The 15,559-nt window shown below is 38.8% G+C and overlaps 1 protein-coding gene across 4 annotated transcripts in view; it reads right to left on the reverse strand.

Annotated features, from left to right (window-relative positions):
- Positions 1–15,559, reverse strand: part of LOC140240752 (outer dynein arm-docking complex subunit 3-like) — a 30,030-nt gene continuing 14,471 nt past the window's right edge. For 2 of the 4 annotated variants that reach the window (XM_072320521.1, XM_072320519.1), the window contains exons 2-14: positions 13,543–13,752; positions 12,135–12,259; positions 10,765–10,842; positions 10,182–10,352; positions 9,532–9,636; positions 8,650–8,772; positions 8,156–8,315; positions 5,052–5,158; positions 4,031–4,191; positions 3,435–3,597; positions 2,164–2,301; positions 1,640–1,718; positions 1–848 (exon numbers count right to left, since the gene is read on the reverse strand). In XM_072320521.1, coding sequence (XP_072176622.1) covers positions 724–848; positions 1,640–1,718; positions 2,164–2,301; positions 3,435–3,597; positions 4,031–4,191; positions 5,052–5,158; positions 8,156–8,315; positions 8,650–8,772; positions 9,532–9,636; positions 10,182–10,352; positions 10,765–10,842; positions 12,135–12,259; positions 13,543–13,633 — 1,626 coding nt within the window. In that variant the 5' untranslated portion in view covers positions 13,634–13,752 and the 3' untranslated portion in view covers positions 1–723. The remainder of the gene's footprint in view (positions 849–1,639; positions 1,719–2,163; positions 2,302–3,434; positions 3,598–4,030; positions 4,192–5,051; positions 5,159–8,155; positions 8,316–8,649; positions 8,773–9,531; positions 9,637–10,181; positions 10,353–10,764; positions 10,843–12,134; positions 12,260–13,542; positions 13,753–15,559) is intronic. The other 2 variants (XM_072320522.1, XM_072320520.1) reach the window with 1 other exon arrangement.

Raw genomic sequence — 15,559 nt, forward strand, 5'->3', positions numbered from 1 at the left:
TTAAAATTCATTTCAAGGTTTATTTCGAAAAATCTGAAGTGTGCCTGCCTCACACATAATTGTACCACAATCTCCGCGTTTACGAGCACATGATGAGTAGCTGAGGAAAATTTAACGAAAAGGAGAATTATGACGGATTTTCCTCCTTTTTTGAGGGAGCTGTTGTTCTCCTTTAATGCTGATGATTACTGAATCAGTACAAGAGAGGCTGACAGCAAACAGACGTCTGAGAATGCTCATTTGTATGAGATAATTACTATTGTGTCTGGCAAGAATGTATTTGGAACTCTTATTCTGATCGCCATAGCAACATGCTATTGTTTGGTACATTGTATGATTGCCAAGTTAAAACTTGAGTACTAGTATTCGAGCGTATCTCCAATGCATGTTAATTTCCCACTTAACTGTAAAGAACACTAAATAATTAGTTGAAAATTCTGGACTAAACCTCAACAAGGCATATTCATTGTTAGAGGCGAAGGAACAATGATAATGAATAATTTTGAAAATGTTTGAATCGATGGACCGTTCGTCACTTCCTCCTCCACTCGCCAAATGGATGTGACCTTTCACCTCCTACGGCTTGCCTTCGTTCCTCCGTTTGCATTAGCTTAAATGGAACTATATCATATTGAAGTGTTATCAATGTGGCTACCTTTTGCTCTATTTATTCAAAAGTCTCGTCAAATTCTGTAAGTGCGCCCTCTAGGGGTACGTGGGTGCCTAATTTTTCTTCTTTCGCGTCCTTCTCTTCGACTTCTTGGCATTCATGAGGTTCTGTCCCTGTCGCTTGATGTCGGAACTCGTCATCATGTCTTCGTTGTCCTGGCTGTCGTACCCGAACTCATCTACGGGCACAAGAGAGGTCAGAGAAAGGAGAATTGAAATATCGCTAGATTCCAGGACACAATATTCAATTCAGAGATAATGTCGCAAACAACGTGAGATCCAAGGAATTTTGTACAAATTTAAATTTAATTCATTTTTCTCCATCTCAAACATAATCGAGAGTACGCAGTCACGTACAATATTAATAAAAAGGAAAGAGATGTCAACATAGGTAATCAAATAGCAGAGTACTTTGCACGTTTAATGAGAATTAAAAAATTTTGGTTGACAGGATGGTGAATATAGCGCACTCGCCGAGTGATGTCGCTCTTCATGCTGGCAGAGCAGTGTTGTGTAGCGGCGTAGTTTATCGAGACATCACTCGCTGACAACGTATCAGCGGATAATGAAGTAGCCAACAACCTTTGTTGTATGTTTCTCCTTAACCTATTGTTGTATTCTAACAACGAAACAGGCTATTAACTTTCACATGAAAACAAAGCCAAGGCGACCCAATACTTATTTTTTCTTTTAAATCGTTTCCCCCTACCCCCTCGACATCCCAAGAAAATGAGGGAGTTGTGAGAGATAACGTGTTGCTGGAGAGATAGTAACTTTGATAGGATATGTAGCAGAAACATTGTAAAGCAACCTGCACTCCGTATCAAATATGACGGGAATATCGCTCTTAGTTTTTTTCTGTTTGTTTGTTTGTTTGTTTGTTTGTTTGTTTGTTTGTTTGTTTGTTCGTTCGTTCGTTCGTTCGTTCGTTCGTTCGTTCGTTCGTTCGTTCGTTTGTTTCTTGGCTCACCCGAATCGTAGGCGTCCGGTTCGTCCATTCGGATTCGGAGGTTCTCAGGCGACAGGTGGTTCTCCATGAATTCTTGGAACTGCAGAGGGAATGATTAATTGATTTATGAAATTCTTTATCATCTTTACAAACTGTTGTAATATCTCTATTTTTATTACCTGACGTTTATAGCCTTCTTTCCTATATAGATCTCTCGGTTAATTCTTTTTTGTCACTTGTTAAACTTTCATTTTCCTTATCCTCCAGTTTTGTTTTGTTTTTGTTTGTTTTGTTTTTCTTCCTTCAGATTTTTCTATTCAATTTGACATGATTGTATTTCATTATGATTCAATCACTCGCGTCTTAAATCAATCACGCACACTGGAACATTCGATAGAAGAAGCATCGTAGTTGAAGTGGATGTAACGTCACAATCCCTTCATAGTTTATTCCATCAAGTGTCCATTTTACGTATTGTTCGTATCTACACAAACAATTACCCTTCCTTAAATCTCCTCAGTGTAACAAGACGCAAAGTAACAAACCTCCGGACTGTTTTTGACTTTAACGAAAGTAGCCGTGTCCTTCACGCTGGCCTGCTGCATCATATGGAGAAGCTTGACCTCGCAGACGTTGAGCTGGTCGATCGGGTCGTCGACTACCGCGGGAATGTTCCTCATTGGCTGAGAGGTGGAGAAGGGCGGGAAAAATACGGAGTGACGAACAAGGTTAGAGTTTCGCACTAGTTGCGTTTTCACTAGATGCAAAAAAGCCTTATATGTTGAAATCTTCTCTATTACTATTATAATTTACCTATCAAAAGTTAGTGCGAATAATGACGTCCCTTTTTGTCAATTTGGCACTTTTAACCCCCGCCCCGATATTGTAGTACGTTTAAGTTTGTTAGTTGTTGCACGGTACAGATCCTGTCTTTGATTCGATAGGTTCTCCTATGTCGTATAGATCGACACAGAAAGGACACATAGAACAGCGGAAGAGAACATCGTTCGAGAACATTGATCGTGAATCGTAAAATCATTACCTGCTTGGTAATCTAAACGTTGCGACGCAAGACAATCACACAATATGCGCTTGTATTTTATTTAGCCGTTCTTTTGTCCACCTTCCCCACAACTTATTTACTTATTTTTATTTTTTATTTTTATGATGAGAGTAGCCAAAGCTATCTTAGAAAGCAAACAGTAGACAGCGTAGTACGCGGACATCTTTTAAAATCCCAGCGTAGTTATGACAACCAAATTATTTGTCAAGAGAAATATAATGATTAACTGATAGAATGCACGTTGACAAATATTCTGGGCGATACATGAATCAGCGGACCAGGGAAAGGAAAAAACAAAACCCTAAAATAGGAGAATTAAAATAGGTAAGATATGCCCGACAAACTTTCAATTTACAAGAGCTTGGAGTTTTGCCAACAATATTGCCCTCTTTGGTTACTACACTTGGTGTCTATCTGCGTATGTGTGTGTGTTTGATTATAAATGTGTAAAATAAATGGCATTTTTGTGCAAGCGTTTTTTGTTTGTTTGTTTGTTTGTTTGTTTTTTCGCCGAGGCCTATGTTCTACGTTTATCATACTCGGTGTCTCAAAAGTACCAGTGTAACGTAAGCGTGGACGCGGCACATGCGTACTAAAACAAAGTCTTTGCTCAAGGGACACAATTAGCAATTTCGACTCGTTAGGGTTACGGAAAAAAAAATCGTAAGCGGGACGCTCACAGATGTCTTTCTAATTTTCGTCCCTCATAGCTCAGCGAAAATGATGATATCGATGAAGGTTGGTAAAACTCACCGGTCTGACCTTAATGTCCTTAAGGTTGTCGAAGAGATGCCTGATTCCAGTTCGGAGGTCGGTCAGGAGCTTGTAGGACCGTTCTAATTTGTCCTTGGCGTCGTCCCTTCGTTTCGTCTCGCTCTCCAAGTGGTCCTGCATCTGCTCAAGCAACTGCTCACCCCTGGATCGAAAATGGAACAGTCAACTCTTTCTCTCGCTCTTATTGTGCGACACCACAACTCTATGTTCTTTTTAAAAATCTTTCAATTTCTTTTTCTGTCGCGGTCTCGTTTATGTTGCATACTAGTCACGTCGACATTCTGGAAACGAGCAAACTCTATTTGTGTGTAACTAAAACATAATTTGGCAAAGCTGAAATGATGACATCTACAATAAACCGTCTACAGTTATGATTTACTGAGAAAATTAGTGATATCTCCTTAAATTTGCGGCTTTATTGCCAAATTTTTATATGGTATACACTGTTTTGTGATACAACTAAACTATACATATGCATCAAATGTGATAATTCAAACATTTTAATCACTGCTGCCAATGGTAAACAGTGGCTTTTAGAGGCATTTACAGTGATTGCCACGTTTAGATAAACTCACTGGGACATTTTGCTCTCGCCGCTGTATTTGAGCGCCTCGTAGTTCTCCATTAGTTGACGGTTCTGCTCCTCCAGCCATTTACGCTGCTTCTCACCACTCTGTTTCTGCTGTTCGAGGTGTTCGTACGTACTGTTCTGGCTCAAAAAGCGCGATTCGATTTCCTAGAGGCAGTAAAACGCCGATACGACCGTCTTTACAAATCCTTTCCAACTCATTTAATTTTTTAGCAATGTATTGTTATGATGAGAAAAGGTCAAGTAAGTTTCAGATTGACCTCAGACACAAAAACATCATCACTGATCCATGTTTATGAGTCTGATGGATCTAAGTCTATTGAATCTTGAATAAAGAAAATCCCTGGGGCCCATTGCATAAAACTCCAACCGGATTTTTTTCCGGTTGAAATCACAAAATTCCGGTTGGAAGCTCCCAACCAGAGTTTTTATGCAACGGATTTTACATTCTTAGGTTTAGCAACCTTAAAAAATTCAGGTTGGGCGAATCCCAACCTGAATTTTTTAAGGTTGCTAAAAAAGTTTTATGCAACGGGACCCTGGTGTTTGAGAGAATTGCAAAAGTTTGTTGGTGTTATCCCTTCTCTGTGATCTACGTTAATGTACAGTAACCACTTAAATGCAGTAAAATCAAATGACATAGAATTTAGAGATCTTACGTTTCTCATTTCATGATAATTTCATTACCACTATTATTTTGGTCATTGTTACTATATTGTAATCATCATTTTTTAAGGTATCATAAACATAGTAATGGTTATCATCACAATCATTGTTACCATTAATAGTAGAAGTAAAAGTAGTACTAGCAGTAGTACGGATTGTATCAGAATATTCTTCCTAATGGTATTGGGGCTTATTATTGATCACTTTCACGATATTTTCGGAAAGGCAAATATAGCGAAAAACACGGAGATCCCAGACATGAAATAAGAACAAGGTGAATCAAGATTGACATGGGCTGGCATCCCTGAGATGTTCATTGGTCCTATCGATGTATCTCTTACATTAATATCTGAGACACCTGTCGCATCTTTGATTCTCTGGAAAGCCTCCTCGTAGGTTGTCACTTTAATCCAGTTATCTTCGTCCATCTGTGATTGACGTTTGGAATCTGTACAACAAGCAAGAAATTGAAATTGAACAAGCAACAATATATAAATCAACGAAGGCAGAGATTTTCATCGTTTTCATTAGAATTAGATTGTAGTAAGGTGCCAAGACCTTCGTTAAAATTGCATCATGGCCACATGAAAGCGAAAAGCTGGTGATTGTCTAGAGAAGATCGCCTTCAAAGGTGCACTAATGCTCTAGTTCAATGATACAAAATAATTATACTCCAGTGTATACACTCGCGTTTATCCCCTAAGGATTTTTTTTAAGTGTTGTAAGTACCATACGTTACTTATAACAGTCGGAAATTTATGCTGAATCAACCATTTAATAACCATTTAAGATTTAGTGTTTCTTATCAACATTACAATCCTTATCACAGCACAGTGTTTACAAGTTTACAATGCTTTTGTTTGCTTTGTTATCTTGTGGTAAACAAAATGGCAGACAATCTTTCTGAAAAGTGAAAGAGAGATATAGGCCAGGTTAGTCAGCCGATCCGTATGTCTTGCTAAAAGATTTCTATATAGTCGGGGCGTCAAAGTGAGATTTTGAGCCTGACCGTGTTTAATCATTGTGAGCCCAATTAATGGTTTTGAATTTGTTGTCCTTATTTCGAGGGTGCTAAATCTGAATCTGGATGATACAACGTCTGCACACTTAAAAGATTTAGAAATATACAAAATGGACGCCAAAATGACTGTCAAAATAGCAGAAGAGCAATTTGAGCTTTGCTTTGGAGGCCTATCCATTTAGTGTATGAACTGGTCATCCATTTAGTGTATGAACTGGTCATCCATAGTGTATGAACTGGCCATACATTTTGCCTGCCCTGCGGCATAAGTGAAGACGAGAAGAAATCCTCGACACGAAACCGTGGCATTCTTACGCAATTATATAGAAAACCCTGCTATCATTATCCATTGTCCGCTCCTATAGGAATTAAAAAAAACAAACAAACTGTATACAGTTTTTTTTTTTTAAATTCAATCCTCCACCTGATTAGAAGATTACTTGGTGTCAAAGTTCCTTTTCAGCGACGGGTAAGTCCTATCCACAGGTGTATCGAAACTGACACCACTATTCACAACCTTTGTATACAGAATCACTGGAACTTTGGGATTGTGACTTCAAGGGGCCAATTTTGTATTTTGTAGCAACATCGCGGACACAATAGATGGTTTGGTCTTCACGCCCAGTCTTTTTCACATCATTCTTTATTTGGGAATTGCGCTGTCGGACACTGTCCTCTCTAGCTCTTAGAGAAAACGGCTGGCAAGAAAGACCAGGTTATTCAGGCTGTTAAACATCTTAGTGGAAGCGGCTGGCATTAAAAGACTAGGCTACTCAGATTGTTGGACACTGCCTCATTTAGATTTTAGAAAAAGCGACTGGCAAGAAGAGACTAGGCTATACGTGGAATCATTCATGCGGAACACCCACGAATCAATAAAAGAGATGCAACCCCGGATGCAACCCCCGGATATCACTTTGAATTCATATAACACGAACCCATATACATTGTTATGAATAACATTATCAATATATAAAATGAACCAACCTATACAGTTATTTATGAACCCAACACATATCGCTTCATTCCCCATTTCATCTAACAATCCACCCACTTTCATTAACAACACATGATTTTACATAAAGAATACGCACATTGTGGGGAAAATATTGTCAATAGATAGATCCCCATTAAATACAACAATAGAATAGAATAGATAGTCGGGTGGAATTCTCCCTGGTTGCCGCCAGGAGCAGACGTGTAGCACACGCTCCCACACAACGACAGGAACAAGACGCACACACCACTCACACCAGGTCAGCAACCACACACCAACAACACCACCACAGTCCCGAACCAACCAACAGGACGATAGCACAACTCCACAAGCACACCACCCACACTCACGCCCATCAACCAGATCACCATCACCACCACGATCCCGAACAAAATCAAGACAGTGACACTTCAGAGGTGTGACACGCAAGGCAGCTATGGCAGAAATTTATATTACCAACTCAACTCACAGATTATGAAACCATTGCACACCCTATACAATCACTACTCACGCCTAGCAATTAGATCACCACTGCACCTACCACCACGATCCAGAACAAAATCAAGAGGACAATAACGAAATATTATAACAGTATAAGTGTGACACGCATAGGACACCCTACCCATCACTATAATAACGGTCTCAAAAAATGGACACCTGAAAAGAGTGAAAAATTGTAAAAATGTAATGGTTGCACCCACACGTAGTATTTTTGAGATTTTCAAGATTGTTGCTCACAAAACCAAGAAGACGATAGAGTCCTTTAATGGTTTAACTCAAGGTCATCTCACTGTATGGTGGTGAGAGAATGGGGCGAACGAAGTGAGCTCAGCTTTTGTTTGACTGCGCTATCGTGCTATGGTGGTCCTGTGGGCTCGCTTCGCTCGCCCGTTATAGCCATCATACACCGAGAGGGCCTCGACAAAAGGCTACTGCAGTATTTGATCGTGGGCTGTAGGATTCTTGAGATGTGTGACTCGTGGGTGTCGAGTTCCTAACGTGTACCCGAAATCTTGTTTATATTATTGCGACTGGTGTAGAAGTGAGAATATTGTGTCGATCGTGCGTATTGAGTGGTTCTCGAAACTCAATGGGATGTTCGAGGTATCAGGTCTGCGGGCTCTGTTAATCGTTTCCCCTAATTGTTTTCTAATGGATATAGGCCGTATGTTTCGTGTTCGTTGGGGTTATCTATACAGGGGGTAACACTAACGTCAACGTCGACGAATACTTGAATGAAAGGATTGGTAGTTCGTGGTCTTAGGACCTAGCTACAACAGCTTTCAACAGCCTCGCCAAAACGTTACACATAACTGCAAATCTTTTCAAGACTTTCATCTTCGACATTGCCATTATTTTAATTGGGATGATTTCTATTCTCATGCTAAAATGGCAAGTATTGATTAAGAATTCTTGTGTTCTTCTACCTTGTGTGACGTCATCAGTCTGCAGCGTGGCACGAGCGCGTCTCTCAATCTTATCTGCCATCTCCTTCTGTCGCTCCGCCTGTTTCTTCATCCGGGTCAGAGTGCGATCACGTGACCGCTTGGCTTCGATCATCTTCTGCTCGAGCACGGTTAGTTCACTCTGCGTCACGTGACAAGTGGGGATACATCACGTGATGAGATTTATAAACTAATTTCCAAGATGATGGTTTTGAAACATAACCCGTTTTCTTCACATTCTTAAACCCACACTAAGCCATATTTGAAAATGATGAAACAAAGCCATTCCAATAATTTTATTTACAATGCTGAGGACGAGTTTTCATTGCCGCGGCGGGAATGAATTTATTTGAGGAGTCATTATTTCCTTTAAGTGTGAGGATAGTGTTTGTAGTGCGAATGCTGACGAGTGCAACAACACTGCAACAAAATCTTTTATTGTAAAATATTAACCAATCACCGTGTAGTGTCAATACCTTGGCTAGGTCTTTCTTGATGTGAGCGTCCTTGTTGATTTCTTTGAGTTCTTCCAGCTCTTTTCGCTGCTCCTCGAGAGTTCTCTCTAAGCAGCGCAACTTCTTCGGTAGCGTTAGCCGTTCCTATCGAGAGCATCATATCAAAAGGGATTCTTGATGATTACAGGCATGTTTCTACCGTCTTCCAAAATGAATACAACGGGACTAGTTTTGATGGACAAAAGAGTCTTTACAAATAATGAAATCACAAAGGAGATAGAAAAATGATCATAATCGCATATTTCAGGAATTCATTGACTTCGATCGTTTACCTTTCTACTTCTAATACTCACTACAAGGTTTCTACTAAGCGAACTGTAATCTACCCTGGTGAGTCGAAATGGGTTTCAACTTCTGAACTTCCACATGTTACATTTATACCATCAGGAGTATGTACCTTCCGGGATGTCAGTAGAACCGCCTTCAAGTTTGTCCTCGCTTACTAACTCGACATCCGAATCGTCAGCAACTTGCCCTCATTTGAGGGCTATCGAATATCGCCTTAAATGAAAATATCAAACGGTTTTCATCTCTCACACAATAGCGAACTTTAGATCTGCGACGCTGATGTTTACGACGCACCTCCTCGGGGTTGGACAATGGGAACATCAGCTGATTGCGCACGTGCAGAGCACATTTTTTTTATTTTAATTTTTAATTATTATTATCTTTTTTTTTTTAATAGACGCGTCGCAGGGCCTTGGACCTTAAACCTTCAAGAAATACTCTCCCAGGTAGCGTAGCTAGACGCTGTCCTGGAGAGGCCTAAACATTAGCGTCCCAGATCTTATAAACTCGCTAATATCTTCAGGAGCAGGACAACTGTGTAGGCGGGCGACTCACCTCCTCTAAACATTTGAGAATCTCCAGATAGTTTCTTTGTATTTTCATCGCCATGTCGTACTTAATCTTGGCTTTGTCAAGGTTGTTCTCGATCATGCGAATTGTCTGCAATATCAAAATGAAACATATATAATGTTATCGCATTATTACAAGTAACAATGAGTTTGAAAAATTGTTTGAATGTATGAAATTTGTCAATACTATTTTACAGTGAGTCAATTGTGGTATTATTCCGCCAAGGTAACTGGTCTGTGTTCAGAGACTAGAGAGGAATACAAACATTGGTAAGTTGCATGCTAATCAAAGGTGGAATTCACATTGTATTACTACAGAGTAACATGCAGCCACCCGAACTGTTCGCGAGTGACAGTGATTGATATAAAATGATCGCAAAATTTGTAAACTTCAATCATGTCCACTGGAAATGATCAAAACGTCGACTCACTTTCTTTGTAAAATAAGAACAGGGAAAGTTAACAAGTTGATTGAAGTTGATGATTCCTTACGCTGATTCTCGGTTTGATAAGCAAATACAATATTCGGTCGTTTATAAATAATCATACTCGAATGGATCCATGGTAATTGTTTAGGAACTCCGCTCCCATTTTTTTTCTTCATTACACCCTGCCTGGTAAGCGATAGAACATTACCTGCAAGTCGTACTTGGCCAACTTTGCGTGTTTCTTCTGCGCAGCTTTATCCTGATTGAGGGCGGTCTCCATGTCGCGAATTCGCTGCTCCTTTTGTAAGCGTATGTAGCGGAGTAGGTTAAGCTGCTTAGCCTTCTCGCAGACTTTTTGATCAAGTTCTTGAATGGCGCTCTGACGATATAACAATGATAAAAGAAAAACGCAGATAATTTCTTACTTTATTTCACATATTCATGCTCTGCATTGTAAAATGAATGAGATAGGTACTAAAAAGTTGATGAAGGTAATGATAACTAGAAAGAATACCAGTAGGCTTTAATTGGCCTGTGCCCTGTTGCGGAAAAAAAAAATGAAATCAAACACAAGGCAAAAAATCAAACATAAGGCAGGTATCAGCCAATCAGAACTTCTATGAGGATTAAGAATCCTTTGGGCTTGTTTGTTTGATTCTATGTGCGTATATGCATGTGTTTGTATAGGAGTGCTATGTGTGTTAATAAACCATATACCTGTCATAGAGTTTTCCGTGCTACACCGACAAGAACCCATGTCATACTAGTATTGACTTCAGTTGAAACCTTACCTCGGCTGTCTTGCGTTGGAACGCCAGCTGTTCTTCCTTTCTGGTCGAGAGGGCTTGGGTGATCACCCGGGCATCGCCCTGGGGAAGAGACAGGGAGAGAAGGCTCACTGTGATTAGAAGGAGGTGATCGTCATCGGTCGAGTAAAGTAAAAAGAGGGCGGTGTAATGTGTAAAATATAGTGTAATAGGATGATGAACTTGATCGCAAATTGGGTTACGCGCCATATTCAAACATTTTAAGTAAATCCACCATCAGACAGAGCAAAATAAAACCTTTTTCAGTATGATACATCACTAACTTGTATACATTACACGGAATATTCTTGAAGTTAAAATAATAATAAAGAATAATAATACATGTACTTCCATTTATATGGCGCTTATACAGGCGATTCTAAGCACACTGGTACTTCCTACAAAACACTATAGAAAACACAATAACAGGACAATACAAAACAAAAATTACAGTCACAAAAGAAGAAGAAGAAAAAAAAAACAACACAGGTGATCCATTACTACGTTCGCTACATTGGTTGCCTGCAAAGTAGAGAATATTTAAAATTCTGTTGATTGTATATGGCGCTATTCATGGTAAAGCTAAAGCACAAGTGTACATACAGGAACTTGTAGAGTTAAAAACATCATTTAAAACATTTTATAATCTCCGAGTTTAACGGAATCAAACACTATTGAAATATCCATCAGGGAAATCAAAAGTTACTCTTGGTGATAGGGCATTCTTGCATGCTGCACCGAAATTATGGAATAATCTCCCTTTGTTTGTATAAGGCAAGCAGCTACAATTAATGAGTTTAAAGGGGATGGCTAGTAACTGATCAGTGGGAATCAGTGGGAGTGCTGGGGGATGATTGTTCCAATCCTTGTGGGATTCATTTAAGAGTACATTATATATCTATTGTTGTGTGAAAATTATCTGCTTCAGAATGGTCTCATATTCAAGTAATGTGCAATTTAATGTTTCCAGGTTAGCATGCTTGTACAGTGACGGTCAGGTTAAAAAGTCATCTTTTGAAACAATGCATTCTTCTATGTTTGAATCATGTATGTTATTTTGTAATGCGCAGTATAGAGTATATTATTGTAGCAGCTGCGCAATAATGTCCTTTATTATTATTATTATTATTATTATTATTATTATTATTATTACTATTATTATTATTATTATTACAGTGATACAATATTAATCACTGACTGTGTGCGCCTCCAAAAAAAGTAAGTTATGATTTATAATACCCAATATTGTATGATTATTTTTTTGTTTTGCTTTATATAACAGTTTTAATGGCAAATATATCAAATTAAAAAGAATGGAGTTAACTCGTTCTGCGATCAAGCTCTTGATATGATACCTTGAGAGTCTTCTGGGCCAGTGTCATCCGGGTGTCCTTGTTATCTCGTCTAAGGATTGCGATCTCTTCCTCATGTTGCCGTTTCTTCATCTGAGAGCTCTCATAGTAGGCCCGATGGTCTCGCTCTTTTGTGGGGAGAAGAAGGAGGGGGAACGAGTATGGTTTAACTCAATTAGAGGACAAGTTCCCCTTAAAGGCATTATTTACCATTTGCAGATGAAACTTAACCAAATTTTAGTGCTTCAAAATACACTGTAATTCTAAATTGTGAGTTAGGGATATAATAGAAACAACCACTGTAAAAATTTGAATCAGTATAATTAATGTTAAGTACTTTTAAATATGCAAAATGTGAACAACAATTACAATAAAAATGTTTTTTACAGACTAAACCGTCTACAGTTAAGGTTGGTTTAGTGAGAAAAAATATTTCCATTTATTTTGGGCTGTATTGCAAAAATTTTACATGGTAAGATGCTTTGTGATACAACTGACCTACACAATATGCATCAAATATGATTTCTTGAACACTTTTTAAATCATTGCTCCCAATGGTAAACAGTACCTGTAATAAACATTGTGGATTGAGTGACTGCAGCAATGTATCGGTAGAATACATCAGTGAAAGTTTGAGAAAAATCCGTTCTAAAGTTATGAATTTTCAAAGGTTCTGCGCAATTCTACAAAATTACACTTTTTGAAACAAAGTACACTTTCAATCGACTTGTTCCTGACGTGTGCTAAGGATAATGGTATAATGTTATCCTTAACAACTCCCCTGCCTTCTGAAAAAAAAAGGCAAGGTCAAAATTTAGTGCTCTTTTACTAAATATGCGAGAAAGGTGAAAACACGTTGAATTTTCTTTATATTTTCTTATATCGTTCTACGCATGTGACCTCACAAACTGGGATTAGTCTTCTCATCCAGCGATGTCGGAATTGAAACTGCAAAAATTCATAACTTTTGATCGGATTGTCCGACTTTCCTCAAGCTTTCACTGATGTATTCTACTAACATTGCTGCTTTAATATAATAAATGGGTAGCTTGTCCTTTAAAGATTAACTCTCGTTCTCCTTTTGATAATGTTTTTATAAAAAACCCAATAAAATAAAAAAGCAGCAGCATTTTTAACAGCTTGCAAATTTTACCACTTTATTAAATTTAACCGTCCTTACGTCATGAAAATATTCGAGAGTATTCACATGACATAAGGACAGTTAAATCTTTATGACGACTTTAAAACTGCCGGAAGTAAAAATAGATTCTTTATGTACTTGAGAATGGCTTCCACAAAATGGGGTGGTGTGGTAAGTTTTCCTTGTTAATAAGAATCACTGTAGAACCCCATACTCAATCAAGCAAAGAAACAGAAATGTGATTCTATAGATCCTCGCGCTGTATCCTACCTTTAAGGGCGACTTTGCCGCGGTACTGTTCAATGTTGTCGTAGATGGTCCACGCGTTAGCCATCGCCTTCTGCCCTTTGTCCGGCCCCATTGTCCACTCGCTGGTCGATGACGATCGACTGAAGTTCCAAAAGTATGATGGCGGCGCTATAGGCGTACTTACTGGGGAATGAAGACCTGACGGAGATATATGGCCAGGGATATCTGTGTCTAGATAAATTCAATCGTATAATACACAATGTCATGAAATATAAAACACTTTGCAGATTACAATTATCATCAGTATCTGCGTGGTCTTACCTCAATCATCAGGGACCGTGCAAGCGGGCGGGGGGGGGGGTGGGGATTGAGGTAGTTGCACCCTAATAGCAAAATCACGTCAAATTTACATACTTCTTACGTCACGACAGACGTCATATTTACGTCATTGAGGGAGTAGCAGAACCCCCGGGCCCTCCGCGCACACAGTCACATATCATGCACACACGCGCACACACACTTGACTCTTACAAATATTTCAAGAGGGGAGGAGTAAAAAAAAACCAAAAAACAAAAAACAAAACAAAAACCCCGAATAAACCTACAACAAAAGCTCTTGACTTTCAGAAGGTTCCACCCCGAGATTCTTCTAGAGAAGGGCCACGGTGAAGGGGGAGGGGGGTGGGGGGACTGCGCTGCCCCATTGACCCTTGACATGCCTATCCACGAGCTATATTCCCAAGCCCTCCCCCCCCCCCAGTCGCTCCTATCCCCCATTTTCAAAGCTAAAACAATGATAGTAATGATAATAAATATCAGCATTATTTATTTATTTATCTAATTTATTTGTTTATTTATTAACTTATTCATTCATTTATTCATTCATTCATTTTAGTTAGGTGGATAGTAATTTATTTTCCTTTATTTATTTCATACTTCAGGGTTGGCCTGTTCAGTGTTGTAAAACTGCTTTCAAAAAGTTTCCCGCAGTAGTAACAAACATCATTCTACATGAAAAACACAGTACAGTTATGTGTAACATTGCAAACATCGAGAGTGAGTTAACAATAGAATAATAAGGATCACGTACTATTGGACATACATGTAATAGCACTGTATCAAATCAATTGAATCCCTATGTGGCTTTTCATAGTTTGTTTTTTAAAGTCGATAAAGAGATGTACAATACATGTTTGAACATTGACAGGGAGTGTATTAACCCTAATCCCACCGGGTTTTTGAGGGACTTGAAAAAAACCGGGGGGGGGGGCTTTTTGGCCCCCCCCCCCTTCAGATCTGCGGTCGTGGATCGCGCGACCCTCGCGAAAATTTGCACTCACGTAGAGGCCAATGTAATCTATAAGACTGTATACTAGATAGATTTTTCAAATTTTAATAATAATAAAAAAAGCTTTAAGACTTCGAATTTTTGGTGAACATATTCTTTTCAATATCCTCAACAATAATGTTGAAGCAAAAATTCGGCTTCATAATTATTTCTTATGTATTTTATTGTTTATTTAATTTCTTATGTATTTCTTTGTTTTTTACTTTTTGTTTTTGTTGTTTTTTCGTCAAAATTTGTCGCAGAAACTCGTTAAAGCATAAACAGGCTAAAATAAATCATTTATCAGCCATTGAAAGTAACAATATTTATTTTTACATGATTTAATTGCAAAAACACAATTTACATTGGATTTGTACACAAAATTATGTTTTTGAGCAATTTGGGGGTCGACTCAAAGGGGCGTGGCTTTAGAACGGTATGCCCGGGAGCGACAAATTTGGTCTCAAAAGTTGCACGATACTTGAAAGAAAAAAAGTCATAAAGTGCGGAATAATCACGCGAAACGTCGCCCCCCCCCCCCCCCCCGGTGGGAATAGGGTTAAACAAACTGGCTCCGACATTATGATGCAAAAGGATTTATTTTGTATACTGCCCTTGGGCAGGGAAGTTGAATGATAATAATTAGGCCTCTAATGATCATTACTCGGACAGCGCTTAGTCCACGAATATTCGCACGAGGCACGATTCCAA

The sequence above is a fragment of the Diadema setosum genome, chromosome 17 (assembly GCF_964275005.1).
Source record: "Diadema setosum chromosome 17, eeDiaSeto1, whole genome shotgun sequence".
Lineage (NCBI taxonomy): Eukaryota > Metazoa > Echinodermata > Echinoidea > Diadematoida > Diadematidae > Diadema > Diadema setosum.